Below are 14,888 nucleotides of genomic sequence, written 5' to 3'. Positions count from 1 at the left end.
TGTTGACCTCGATCAAGAGCGGGCAAAGAAATTGAACAGATGTACACAGTTTCACCACGAGATACAGGACTGTGGATGGATCAGCTTACGAAGGGCTTTCTGAACCAGCGAAGAATTCCGGATTCGTTCATGATGTCATCTGCTATAGAGTATTGGCAAAGATGCACAGTTTCAGAAAGCATTAATCTTACGTCTTTTTTGCTACCTTGGTCTCTTACTGTGAAGTCGCAAACGCCGAGGACCAAATGATTGAGTTTTTGGCAACGGTGGCTGATGATTACATCAACAGAGGACTAGCTGCAGAAAGGATTGTTGACGCCTATTTCAACGTCGCCGATCAGATGATGATACTGCTTGGAAGAGATTTGGTCGAATACGTCATGTTTCATGTGAGACAAGTACTTTCACTTCCCGTTGTTCCAGTCAAATGGTCGATGGACATCGCACACCTCTGACGAAGCGCCAACAAGAGGAAGCACGAGAACTTATGACCATCAAAATTTTCATACGGGATAAGATTGCAATGGCTCCAAATGCACCCTTGAAGCTGTCGAATGTTTGCTACATGATGTCATGTAATATAGAACGACAGGCCATTCGGGGGTATGTTATTCATCATTGGAGCCGAGTTCCGACAAATTTTGCACAGTGGAGTGCGGAGAACGAGATGACTGTGTCAACTCATCAGTAACAAATTTCGTTTTACAATCACTTTTCAAGATTCACCGGCTTCAGGTTAACAGGATATTGATATTGAGAACAGGATATTGAGTGGGTAGCAGGTGTTATGGAAATGCATATTACTCGGGCATCAGAACAGGAGGAACGTGCGATCGTAGCGTGTTGTAGCTTATTCTACGCCTCATAACATTTCACTTCCTTCTTTTATCACAGAGCCGTAAACACTGCAGCAACGTGTATTCGCGTATGACTGCTTTGATAGAAGTAGCGAGTCGTTATTGGAAGTTCGGCGTGAATTTCTGAGCTATCCACATGAGGATACCCCAAGTCACGTGCTTATTTACGCCCGGCTTCATCATTACATCTTACGTACGAGGGCAGCCTCGAACCTCGAATGAATTGAAGAAAATGAATGCCTCAACAAACCACTCAAATCATCACATATCTGCTGGGAAAAGCAACAACCATCACCAACATCAACAATGCATTAGCGGAAACGGACAGAACATCTCACCTGCAATTTTCTGTTCATGAATTATTGAAATGCAATGTTCTTGCCTGTGTTGTTTTGTCAATAAATCAGATCAGATCCTGTGTAATTGATTATAATGCAATACCATGTGCATCACTCAGAAATAGACTGTTTGATTTAGAACCTCTTCCATTGTGAAGAAGGAGGAACGATCTTATCATGGTTCATAAAACTCTTTATGGTTACACTAGTCTGAAAATCTCTGATTTTTTCTCTTTTAAAATATCGATAACACGTGGCCCTACATTTAAGGTAAAGTTTACTTTCTCTAGGTCTTCAGTGAGACAACACTTTTTCGTTAACAGAGCTGGCTTGGACTACTCAATTATGTCAGAAAAAAACCCACGCCCACTAAGCTTTCAGTATTTAAGAAAGCTGTTAACAGATTCCTTAAGCAAGCAAGCAATTAAAGGTTTCTTCACTTGTATTCAGCAACCTATGTATGTACTCATCGCTATTATTTTGCTGGTGTTATTTGTGCTATTTGCTCATTGTATACTCCATTCGTAGACACATGGATTACGATGTAAGGAACAAATGAATAAATAAATAATGCCTAAAGCAAAACCCAGTGGTTTTATTATTTTGTTAGCAAACACTTACTTCTCGCACCACAACCTGTATGAGAGCTCGAGAAGCTGAATTTGAATGGGCGACCTTCCTCTTGGACATACGCAATGGCAACGAACGAAGACGAAACATAGATTTCTTGAAATCCGGGTGTCAAAAAAGTACAGTAACTGAGATTTTTTTGGCGAGATTACTAGTGCAGGCTTTAGAAAGGGGCAATTGTGGCCCTTACAAAGACGAGACGCTTTCTAGCGACTATGCACATCCGATCCAGAAGATGCGCGTGTACATTATACAAGAGCGTTGACCCCCGCCACAGGAATTCATGAGCACCGACTAAAGAAAATTGCTGTCATCATGCTTTTGCGCAATCTGGACGTTCTGAACGGTCGCTGGACGCGCTCGATGAAAGTACAGACTTTGGGACGCTCTGCGTTTGGATGTTATTTTATTCGTGGAAGCCAAATAAACTAACTAGGATTGACAACTAATGGGATAGACGACTGCCCCGTACGTCTTTGATTTTGCGATGACTACCAATGAAGCGCAAGGACAACTCCTCCAACAAGGTGGGGGTGTATTTGCCACAAAACGATTCGTCACGTGTTCTACGTGACATTCTTCCTTGTAAGAACTTCAGACTTAAGGCCCATACACCGCATGCATCAGTGAAAAATATAGTGTACAACGAAGTTTTGAAGAAAAAAGCTCTGTAAAATGCAATGTGAAAATGTAATGTAATGTAAAGTTAAAAATAGCTGACAATATAACTGCAATGAAAAGAAGAATAGGAAATTTCTCTTTGCTGTCGAATACTTCGGATCCTTATTTGAAGACGACGTCAATTTCGCACAAGAATAATGAGTACAACGACAAGAACCCGACTGTGATCATACGGCATATTCAACTGCAGAAAAGTGAATATGTGTAGGGCACATTGAAAAGGACGGATGATTAGTATATCAGAAAGCTGCAGAGCACACATTTTCCTAAGCAAAATGAGTGAGATGGACAGGCATGGAGATCGCATCTGATCGCATAATGTACTGTACTGCAAAGCAACAAGTAAGTTCTCATTTTCTTTTGCAATATTTTCCATTGGAAAAAGACTGCTCGTAGATGGTTTGAAAGGCATTATGCAATGTAAAAAAAGTGGTATCAGCACAAAACTGAGAACTTTACCATTCTTTCAACATTATCAATTTCTCTTGTTGGATTTTTCGTTGAGAAAGTCCTACTCTTACTCTTGCTTTTAGAAACATGTTCCGACATGAAAAAAGAGTGATAATAACAAGACATCAAAAAGCTGTGAAGTACAAATTTTCCTGAAGAAAATGAACGAGATGACCAGATGTCGATGTCGTTTTCGCATAATATATTTTAAAGGCATCACCCCACGAATCCGAAGTGGTGCAGATTTCAGGTGGAGTATTCGTATACGGGATGAGAGACTACGGAGAGGGAGGTGATTCCGTCCATTTCTTGCTAATTGCCGTAAAAAAACGGCCCGGAAGATGCAGCGCCGCACAAGACTGGCGCGCTCCAATCGAACCTCTTGTACAAAATGGTGCGCCAAAACGCTCGAAGCCGTATCTTCCGGGCCGTTTTTTACGGCAATTAGGAAGAAGTGGACGGAATCACTCTCCTCTCCATAGTCTACGACTCCGTATACGAATACTCCACCTGAAATCCGAACCACCTCAGATTCGTGGGGTGATGCCTTTAAGATACAGCGCTGAGCAGGTCCCTAATTCTTTTATTGGGCTTCGATTTGGATGTGCATACTTTTCACGAGGAAAATAAGTGCGATGACAAGGTACCGAAATTGTGATCGCATGATTTATTTTATTCTGCAGCATTAAGTAGGTTCCCACTTTTCTTTATGAGCTTCTCTCTAGAAGGAAGTCCAGTTTCTCTCATATACTTCGAGAGACATACCAAATTAAGAAAAAGTGAGTGAAATGGAGTTGATCACGTGCAATCGCTCTTCGGGCCTTTCTAAAACATAAAAGAAACATAAACAATAAGTAGCAATAATAAATATAACATAAACGTAAAGGACAAAAGTTAATAACGAAGATTATTCTAGTTCATTTGCGAGAGTTTCTACGACTTTCCAAACTCGTGGAAAGCCGACGACGATGACAGCTTCCATTTCAGATAAAACGACCAGCATTTATTGAAAGAATAAATACTTCCAAATACTATTTTCTTTCTTTCTGCTTTTTTTTATTGTTTTGCGAGTTGTTGATGCGATATAATGCAGTTTTTGAATTGTCAAAGGAAATTTTGATAGGAAACCTACTGATTCAGAGTTCGGCAAATAGAAATGCATTGCATCAGCAAGAACATTTGTAAAAGTAAAGCAAGCACAGTGGAAAGTTTGAGAGTTTGAGAGCAGCCGAGCGATCAGACTCCTCGTTCAAATAAGTCGAGTTGTGTTTTAGAGAATTTCCTCCAAATGGATTATGAAAAACTGCATTTGTGGTTACCAACTTCAGAAACCGAGGGTGTTGGTAGTGCACAAAAAACACTTTTGACGTTTATTTGGATCTTGCTCCTGCTTTCTGGATTGTTAAAAACAAATTTTGGCAGATTTTGAAATGGAGATTACCCTTTGGAAAATTTCTAGCATTGACGACGATTTTGTGGGTGCCTTAATGATGGTGGGGGGAGGGAATCCTAGGAACACAACTAAAGAGATTTCTTAGTGGTCAAGAATAAATCAGACAAACTAATCTCTTTTTTTAAACATGGAATCGACTACTTTGTAGATGCTTGGAAGAAAATTGTAGAGAACAGTACATATCGTTGACTAATTGAACTTTTTTGCGTTTGACCTATACCTTGAAGTTTGTCTTTGGATCGAACATGGACTTATGCAGTCATCTGATGCTAGATGATCCTTACATATGCGTTAAACCATTACAAATGCAGTATGTAGATGAAATGCGCATGTGTTTGCAATCCTTATTACACAGGATTAATTAATCAGAAGTTACAATTACACAGAAAGATAGGGCAAAAGCTAACTTAAAGTCTTTAAGGAGGCGTATTAGCAATGGAAGAAACGATTAAATTAACGAAAATGTATTTTCCTACGACAATAAAGTAATCCTAATCGTGCCCAACTACGCAAAAAAAATGGGGCAAAAGTCGGGATTCTACGGATTCAGATTTGCGGAGACAGAGTGAAAGTGAAAAAAGCTACAAAACTAACGAAACCAACTTGGTGTGATTACATATTGTAGGGTCAAAACAGGGTGCAGTTTCATAAGCAGCTGCTCGGAACCGGCGCGTTGGAGAAAGCTGTTGGGGTTCGAGGTGGGACTTCGCGAAGTGCAGTGTAGAAGAAGAACTTGCAAGGGTCCTTGTTCGACCTGCGCATGTAGTGACGTAGTACGGATGCTTCAGTGGAAAAGGTGGAGTTCGGGTTGGAGACTACGGAAACAGGAGTGGCCTCGCGCGATTGCAAAAGTTGCACCACCCTTGTGCAAACTACTAAGTTCACGAATGAGCCGTCGAAAATCATTTATGCGAATAATCGTGAATAGGCTGCCAGAACCAGAACGGGAACCAGAAAGCGTACAAAGGCATTTGTTCCAACGTACCTCGTAGGAACAAACGTCGCCGTCGCCCATATGTCTTTTTTTCAAGCAGATTTCAAATAAGTTAGATTAGATCTAAAGCAGATTAGATTCGAAGTAGATCTAAAGTACTTAGTAAAGTAGCGCTAGTTTATTAACTACTTAGTAGATTTAGAGTTCTTAGTAAAGTAGCGAGTAAATGTCTCAGGCAACAGTAAATGCGTACAAAAGCGACTTCATGTCGACGTGGCGCGACCTCGCGAAACAACCCAGGAGCTCGCGCCTCGCAAAGGATCTACAAGCACCCCTTCCCCTTTCGTTTGTCGTACAAAGTTGTATTCCTTGCTCATCATATGAAATTAATTATGAAACGGCTTAACACTACGACCTCGACCTGATCGCCGCTAGGTCCCAGGCGTTGCTTCGAGCGCAACCGCTTACGCAAGGGCACCGAGCTGCAGCCCATTATGACCTGATTATACTGTCCGTGCGTCAGACAGTATGACTGGGCCAAACGTTGACAGCGTCTTAATTTTTCTAAAAACTGTGCAATGATCGCAGCGAGGATAATGTTGCAAAAATTACATCATTTCTAAGCGTAGATTGTGCTATATATTCCAGGCTAAGCATTAAAACGGCTCTAGCGGTTTGCATTGTATTTGACATCAAATCCTGTTTGAAGAATAATAAGCTGGCGAAAAGAAGGGATGGAGGTAATATAATTTTAGAATTCTCTCAGCTAAAAATCAGGAGCATTGGTGAGAAAATAATAATAGTACCGGCACAGGTTCAGTAAGGTGCAACTATGATGAGCAGGAATTTTGCGAGAGTTTTTCTACAAATATAAAATCCTAATTCCTAGGTCCTAAAGTACGTGCCGGATACATGAAATTTGGAAGATTACGCATTGGGATATCAGGAAATAGTGCTGAATTTTGCAAATTTGCTGTTCTGCGGTAGAGGAAAAAATCAAGTCGTCAGTATTCCAATGATGATCTTCTTCCGGACCGCTTCTTCTCGTCTATCCTTTGTCCATTAAGTCATCGGATGCTGCGATGAAGTGTCGTAAGAAATGTTTGTACAACGTGCATTCCTTTCATGGAGGAATCGTTTGAACGGTTTCCAGTTTCAATTGTTCCCCTCCGCAACGCAGGTAATTGCATAGACCACTCTTCTTACGGCTACCACGTGATTTTGCACAGTTTCACGGCTTCCTTTATACTCATGACCACGGCATTCTGCATGTTTTTTTTTTGAAAACATGAGTGTCCAAATTTCTTAAACAGGAAGAATCTGAGGAACTCTGGGATATACAAAAAATCTTTTCGTAAAAAATTTGTAGAAACAGGTTTTTTCAGCGGAAAAGTTGAAAGATGAGGAAGAATTTTTGCGCTGGTGAATTATATCCGATAAATGCTCCCAGTTTGTTAGAGTCTATTTTTTTGGCTTTACTCCCTCACCTCACTCTGGTGAACCAATTTCAAAGTATTTGCCATTCAAGCAAGCAAAGTTGGAAAATTTCTACTTACTCTAAAACTTCTACTTGTTGTATTGGACTCGATGAGTACTTTCAGATATCCATACGGAAGTTTTGACGATACATTGTTACTAGCTTTCAAAACTTCTGAGCACTTAAAATTGAGAGTTGATAAAAGTAAAAGTAAAATGTTGCTTACTCGGGCTGAATCTCCATTTAAATAAGAATTCCCCATTTTTCGCACTTTCGCACATTGTAAAGTCGTGGCTATTATCCGATCATGAGTGATCTCCTTTAAAAATATAAACAAAAATACTTCCGACAAGGTCAACTCCGCAAAAGGCTTAGGTTGCTACGATAAGTTCGATTACTGATCAAGGATGGGTTCTTTTCCATGAAAATTTTGAACGATTTCTCTTATTGTGATACTTCGTGCACAAAGTAGTTCAATGGAGGAACTTATTCCACGTCGACACAGTTCAATGGGGACAGCTCTTACGCTGCGCAAGTTTTGCCCAGTTTTCAACTTCTAGGACGACGGTGCGACGAGTCGCCTGCTCCTTCTTCACAGCCCGTTTTGCCACTGAATATTTGAGGAAATTCTTTAAAATGGAGAACTATTCTGTTCGATAGGCGAAAACTCACTTTCTCTGCTTTTTTCATTACGTTCATTTTATTTAAGTAAGGATTCCGGTCAAGTTGCCAAATTTTCTCACGTTCATTGTAAAGTCGTGGTGCTTCAAATGTCAGTTCTAAACTGTGCCATATAAAATATTATTGTTATCATTTATTTATTTTGTGTGCATATTATTTCTTATGATACATTGTGATTCCTTCTTCGCTTTCTTATCTATTTCTTATTTCTTTTCTTTCTTTCTTTCTTTTCTCTTTCTTTTTGCAATTTGTGTCCGCTTCTGCCACATCATGCACCCATGTCCTGCGTGAAATCCCATAATCAACACGTTTACAAAACTCAGACCTACTGGAGAGAAAATTTTTCTAAAGCTTGTACCTTTCCTTTCTACCTACGATGTTTCACTTGAGCTCTTCAGAGCAGGCACAAAGATTTTTTGCAAGGATTCTTTGTCTCTTTAAACCTACATCTATCTACAGTACGTAGAATATTCGTGAGGCCCTTGGGCTCAGGGAGGTGCTAAATAGGAGGTTCCCTGCTAAATCCTGTAGGAATACATATTTGCCCCCTAAAATATATCTGCAGCAAAGTTCAATCATATGACATTATTGACATATGCTCAAAGAAGAAAACCTGAATTTCTCAACTTTTTGGGAAGTTGTACTTGTATTCTATTTGAGAAATGCAACCTATCGACAACTGCAACTGTAACCAGTAAGAATAGTTTTGTCTTTATATATTAATTTATTGACTTATTCGTCTGATTATAATCTAATCTCAGCTGAGCCTACCATAATGTTGTCTTAATCCAATGAATAAATAGTGGAAATATATCCAATGGGAATACTTTTTTGCATACTATTTTGAAAATTTAAAAATATTTGTTCTATTATAGTCATTTTTATCATCGTTTATTTTATTTTTGCCTTTCTTATTATCTGAAAAAAAAAGAATAAACAACTCGATGTCAGTCGAACTAACTTGAACCTGAGTTGACTACGAATAAGAAAGTTACTGAAAACTAGTCCTACAGTACGAAATGTAGTCGAGATGATCTTGATATAGTCTTGTGAAATCAAATTCTTCTTGTGATGTTAATGTCCAATGTTACAACGTTGCTGCCCTCATCAAATCGATGCAAACAATGCAAGTCCAGCAGCCGAAACAATAGAGGCGTGGGAATGAACACGTATGACCTTTTCTAGCAGCTGCTAACCTGGGAAATTATCCTGACAATTCTGTGCCCAGGGACTCAACGATGTTAACACTTATTTGTCTCATATCCCTATATTGATTGAATTCGCAAGAAAACCGAATGAAAGTAAAAAAAAAACTGATACCTAGAATTGAGAGGATTACATGGAGAACGGGCTTGAACAGAGTAGAAACTCCGAATTGATCCTTAAATGAATTTAGGATGAAGTAGAACGCGAATGAGATGCTAGTGAATGAATCTTTATAAAATAAACTAAAAAAAGAAACGAATGTATAAAATTACTACCACAGTTTCCCATCGATCTGATTTCTGCTTCTGTTTGCACCGTGCAAAGTCTATTTTTTGCTGCTTTCTCGGTGTAACGCAGTTCCCTTTTTTGTTTCTATGATTCATGAGCTTGTGTCATTATGGCGTAATATCCTCAGATCTCCACTTTGTAGGGCCTCCGACAATGTTTTAGCGACGTTTGTTCGTTGTCTAAGTGCTAGAACTTGACCGCTTGACGATGCGCCCAGCACTGTCCCGTTCCAGTCGTCGTGCGCCATCCCGTCAGCATATTGAGGCTTTAAGATTTAATCAGGTCTCGTCGCCGTCTCTTTTATGAAGTCATCCTATGCGGTTCGTTGGCCTTCATAATGTGCTGGAACAGGATACACGCTATGCAGCTTTTGCTTGGTGCTGAACCCAACGACGCTTTTCCGTCAGTACTGTCAGCTCAGCTTCAAATTCGACCTGACGGTGATCATTAGGTCAACTGAATCGCCACAACGACTTCTCGTAGCCACGAATTATGCCACTTTACGGTCGTAGCACCCGTAGAAGTTCTGACCTCAGCTACTACTGAGTACGACCCCGTTTCGACTTCTTAAATGAGTAGTTTCCTCGTTGTGAACTGACATTCTTTTTTCTCTTCGAAGGAAGTGCATCTGCGTGCTAATTGTCGTCGCTAGGTGTTCCAATTCATCTCGTCGATATCGGTGCGGCGATCCTCCGTAAGTCTCCGCTGCCGCTGTTCTATTGGGGAATCTTTTACGGATTCCGTCGAGTAATCCACTAATTCTCTCCGACAGCTTAGCGATTCTCCTGAATTCTTTCCTTGTTGTCGCCTCTCCGTCTTCTGTTTCAGTTTTTCACCTGAAATTCTTTCATTTCTTATTGGCCCTCATGTGCGGCTAACGCTGTTAGCCTTTTACAGTAACCTTGGACATGGTTAGTGAGCTGGAACCACTAACGCCACGAGAGAAATTTCTAATTGTTTCTATACTTTTATATGGATGATTAGTCGACGGAGACCAGCTACGTGAACTTTTCGTGAATGCACATGTGCTTACTTCTTGCTCAGCACTATTTCTAGGCAGTCTCACATTTTTCGTAACAAGTAGCATCGTTAGATAGAATTACGCGCGATCAGGGAACAAATACTAAAGTTTGAGTAATTTTTGTAAATAGGTAAGACTGGGACTATGAGAGGATAGTTCAGTTGTCGGATTGATCCAAGCTCCTGCAAAGGGTAGGTAACAACGAAACATCAGCTGTCAATAAAGATCCATGGATCCTGATCTAAATCTCAAGCAAACTAACCAAAATTGAACTGTTGTGATAGATTCCACAGAAAAAAAGCACATGAATACCTGGCTTAGCAACAGTTTTTTTTTCTCGTTCCATTTATTATTTTTTTTTTGTTATTCACAGATTTCCATTTTTCTTATTCTAATAAAACATATTTTGTTTTTTTTTTCTCAGATTGACCATCTTCTCTTCTAAAGAACCTAAAGTGAGGCTGATCTAAAAAGTGGATTGTCTAGAAATAGGCGAAACGATCCACATTTTTCCCATGTTAGCCTGTATCTTTGTTTTTATAATATATTAAGAATATACAGTCCTAATTACTCCATACATCCACATTTTCAACAAATTTCTACTGCTGTCAAATTAACAACAGTATGAGAATACAAACTTTGTTCCTCATTTTTTATTTATAAAAGTTTTTTATAGGCATATTTTTATTTTATCGGTTTCCCAAGACTAGCAATTCAAGGTAGGGTATCAAAGATCTCTCGGTCCCTGCTAAACTCGGATAAAATTAAAAAAAAACACGGAAGGAAGGGATCTGGCTTGGCAATTTCTGTACTTTGACTGACGGAAAAATGATCCCGCTTAACCTCATCCTTCTAAGATTGAAATTTATAGTACAAGCGATATTAAGATCAGCGCTTACACAGATAAACCGGAAACGGCCGCTGCTGTGATTATACACTGTTGTATAGGGTTTGCAACGACCATGCAGTATTGATAATAGACATAATTATGTATATCTCGTCATAAACAGGACTATCGCACATTCCTGAATCCTCGCTCCCGAAAACCACCGTAGATACGTTTGTTCTGGATTTCTTGCATTCCTGAACGAGATAACTACTATCGGAGTTTTGCGATCAACTAAGTAGGGATGGGCACGTTTAAAGGTCGTAGAGGGGGGAGGGGGTTATGCGAACAAAATGTGTGCGAAAAATAACGGAACTTTCGGTTGGGTTTCTAGGATTTAAGAAGAACTGTTAGGAAACTACGCGTTCGGTTTGAAAATCCCTTAAGTTGCTTTCATCTGCTCCATTTCTTCGTAAGAGAAATTCCTCACTCTTTTCATTATCTCCTTTTCAGTGAATGTTTAGTTCAGCACTCTTAGTGAACGTAAAAAATTTTCCACTGCAACCTTCATTCGGTAGGTTTACTTTGAAGACCGCGAACATATTGCCCTGTTGTCCCCTGTTGTCCAATTGAGTGACCAGTTAAATGACGCACTGCCGTACCTTACGAACATCTTACGAACACCTTACGAGAGGCGATGACAACGTTTATAATCCACACAGACACACACAGAGACAGCGCATGGTAATAGGCCAAGGACGCGCCCCTTTAGCGACCGAGCGCCCCCACATCCACCTTCACCTTTCCCCCATTCCTCACTATCTATAGCGTCTATTGTTCAGAGAACTTTCGCTACATATTGTTAACTTTTCCATCGCCTTTCACTCCTTTTCATCACCGTGTGATGGAAAGAGAGTGTGATGAATGAGTGACAGCATTTCCCCACCGAAACCTTGCTTGACTGAACTCACATCCTTCCATTTGAGGTTCGCAGCAGAAAAAAAATATCTGAAATCAGTTTTCGCATGGAACAGAAACCCTCGTCGATGTTTTAGACCATTTCTCTTTCGTATTTCCGTTGCCGTCTTGACATCCCTACCAGTTAGTTCCAACAGGTTTTCCAGCCGCTATTGATCGTCAATTACCGTCACGCCGATGGAAAACAGCCGATTGGCATCGATTTCCGCTTACTTGTGCAAATATTCTGAAAGAAACTTGAATTTCAGGAATGAACCTCTCATCAATGAGATTTTCCGATTTCGAAATTTGCTCATACTCTGATGTCTGTTTTGTACACACCTCTCCTCACCACAGAAAATTCCTCTCTCCGGGTTTTCTAAGCTGAAGTTTCACTGGTCCACGTTCTTTCCCAACGTCCTTACTTTTCTTCATTTCAATCTTTTCAGCTTCCAAATCTTCCTCCTGCTTTTTTTTCTGGAAGGTCCTGATGCTTCAAGCTCACCTGGCCTTCTTCTTTCTCTATCTTTGCTGCTTTCAGAATACAATTTCAAACATTTTTTTAAACTACTTCACGTTTTTCTTTCATTACTCTCAACTTTATTTTTCATAATCAGGCTTGGAAGACACGTGTTCCCGACCTTAACACATGCTCTCTATTTCAGATTCTTTTTTGCTTCCACCTTCTTTTTCCTCGTTTCTGTGTTCTTTGTAACGAAGTCTTTCCTATTTCCTCTACCTGCTCCATTCGGCCAACTTCACTTCTTCCCAATTCCTGGCCTGGTCGTTCCCCAATTCAAATCTCGTTTATTTATCAAACCATAATGCAATTTCTTCGATAATCTTTCCACACGAAAAAGCCTGCCGCGTTCCAACCTTTCTTTGATCGTCGAATGGGTTCAGTGTCGACGCGCTGGCGACGCATCTTCATTTGCCTCCTGCTCCTCGTTCCCCGACAGGGTGCACCCACAACGCCGACGCCTGTGTTCCTACACTCATTCGGATCACATACAACTAGTTTGCGTCACTTGTTTTTGCAACATCAAATAAGTATCTTGTCTGGTTTATCAGCGTCTCTTTCCCACTCAACCAGCACTATCAGCGGCTTTTTGCCCACTACGATCGACGATAGAGTTCATGGAATGAATTGAATGGTGGTTTGTTGCGCATTACCAGTTGGAAACTCAGTAGGCGCGAACACATTGACGTGATTCCCTCGTTTAGACACTGTTATTGGGAAACCAGCTGAGAGCGGAGGGGGGCAGTGGCGGCGAAAACGAGATGTCATCATCGGGTTGAGTTCTTCGCCGCATTCTTCCACTTCAAAGTCATGAATTCTCTTGCTAGCAACTGGTTGAATGAGGTGTTGTTAGGTGAACGAATCACGAGCACTCTTCAAACTTTAATCACATTATACACATTCATGACATTGTTTACCCTTTGACTTACCAGTATTTTGTCATGGTTGATCAGTTCTGTCGTTTCTCTGCTTGCTATCTTCTTACCATCCCGCATCTGATTGATGTTCCTTCCTATCCAGACTAATTTTTCTTCTGGGATTTGACCAAAAACGGAATAGAGCTTTGAGAAAATCTTGTGGAATCTGCGATAAGCCGTTTTCAATTATTCTCAAACCTGTAGGTTGACTATGTTTGGAGACTCCTACACAAATAGTCTTGCTATCGTTTATGAACATTTCAGATTTCATAAAAAGATAAAATAAAAGCTCGAAATGCTCCTAACATTTTCTCTGTTTATATCTCAACGTTTAGGTTTTAGAAGCTTTAGTTTTTCTATGGACACTCCATTCCGGGAAACGTCCCCTAAGTCAGCATGAATCGGTTTGCAGTTTTACACTGAGGAAAACTTGTAAGAAGTTAGGACCTGACGCGACAAACACAAGCGTAAGATGCAGAGCTTAGGCTAACGATAACTAATGGTAGGCTAGGGTAACGGAATGAGGATATACCTGGAAATTATTTTTGATTTTCACGGATAGCGGCATAAATCTGTGCGTGCTAGTTTCCTTGTAGCTCATCTCAGGCGCGTGTTTGCCCAGTTTTTGGGAATTGCAGAGAGCAGGGACTTTCAGACTAAGCAGTGGTATTGGAAAGAATACTCTTCTTCGTTTAGGATATGGTCGCATTCCACCTTTGACTTACCGCGGTTAGGGGGTAGGATCATGGCAGGCGGGTGAGCAAAGGAGACGTGCGGTCACCCCCTCCTCTCCCCTCTTCACATTGCCACGAATGGTTATGCTGTGAGTGAATAAACACCCAGAATATGCTCTTGTGGATTTTTTTGAAGATCAATGGTTCGATTAGGCTTTAATTGCGATCTTCATTAACCACACTACTATCGCGGTGCTCATTTTCAGTGCCTTTTCCCCATATTTGGACCTCATTTGGGCACCGGGCTCCCCTCCTCACCATATGCATACTGTAAATACAAGCATTTAAATGGTGATAGTCCCAATTGTGGATCAAATACTGATCTGACCGTGTTCTCCGTATAGAGAACCTGTATTAACTCCTAGTAGATGTTGGATTCACGGCCAAAAGCAGTAGACACGTATTCGAGTGGTAAATATAGAAGAAACCTTAGGATTCATCTTGTCGAGGTTGAGAAAATCAAATTTCTTCAGCTTTGCTGTTTTGTAGAAGGAACTAGAAGAGAGTGTGGATGTTCTTCCGATTCTTCTCTCTCGACTTCGTAGGTATCTCAAAATACTTTGTACGCACTGCAGGTTGTCCTTTCGAAGTTACATCTCTGGTGATAATCACTTTAGATCACGGTATTTTCGGTAGTTCTGGATCATCATCTAAACGCAAATGGGGGTTGGTCACTTGCCAATGCTTTTTCTGAAATATCTTTCAGGTTCCAAGTAGTTTTTCCAGCCCATTTTGGCAGCTTATCCACTCATTCATGTTGCGTGTTTTCAACGTAAATTCCTCTTTTGAAGAAGTCGTCTTCTGAAACTCGTTGAAAGTGTTTTTTCCTCAATGTACAGAAGTGTTTAGCTGAATGTAGTGTGCAATTTCATGTAACAGCTTTTATATAGCAGTATCTGCACTATAGCATGTGTAGAT

The 14,888-nt window shown here is 40.4% G+C and overlaps 1 protein-coding gene across 1 annotated transcript; it reads left to right on the top strand.

The window, feature by feature from the left end:
• Positions 1-245: 245 nt before the first annotated feature.
• RB195_011186 (uncharacterized protein) lies at positions 246-455 on the top strand (the record flags this gene model as incomplete). The annotated part of the gene is made up of 1 exon (XM_064192500.1): positions 246-455. One exon carries the CDS (start codon positions 246-248, stop codon positions 453-455), a length of 210 nt encoding a protein of 69 aa, XP_064050083.1.
• Between the last annotated feature and the right edge of the window lie 14,433 nt (positions 456-14,888).

The sequence above is a fragment of the Necator americanus genome, chromosome III (assembly GCF_031761385.1).
Source record: "Necator americanus strain Aroian chromosome III, whole genome shotgun sequence".
NCBI classification, from domain to species: domain Eukaryota; kingdom Metazoa; phylum Nematoda; class Chromadorea; order Rhabditida; family Ancylostomatidae; genus Necator; species Necator americanus.
Note: the sequence above shows the minus strand (reverse complement) of the source record. Positions and strands in the feature narration are given on the sequence as shown.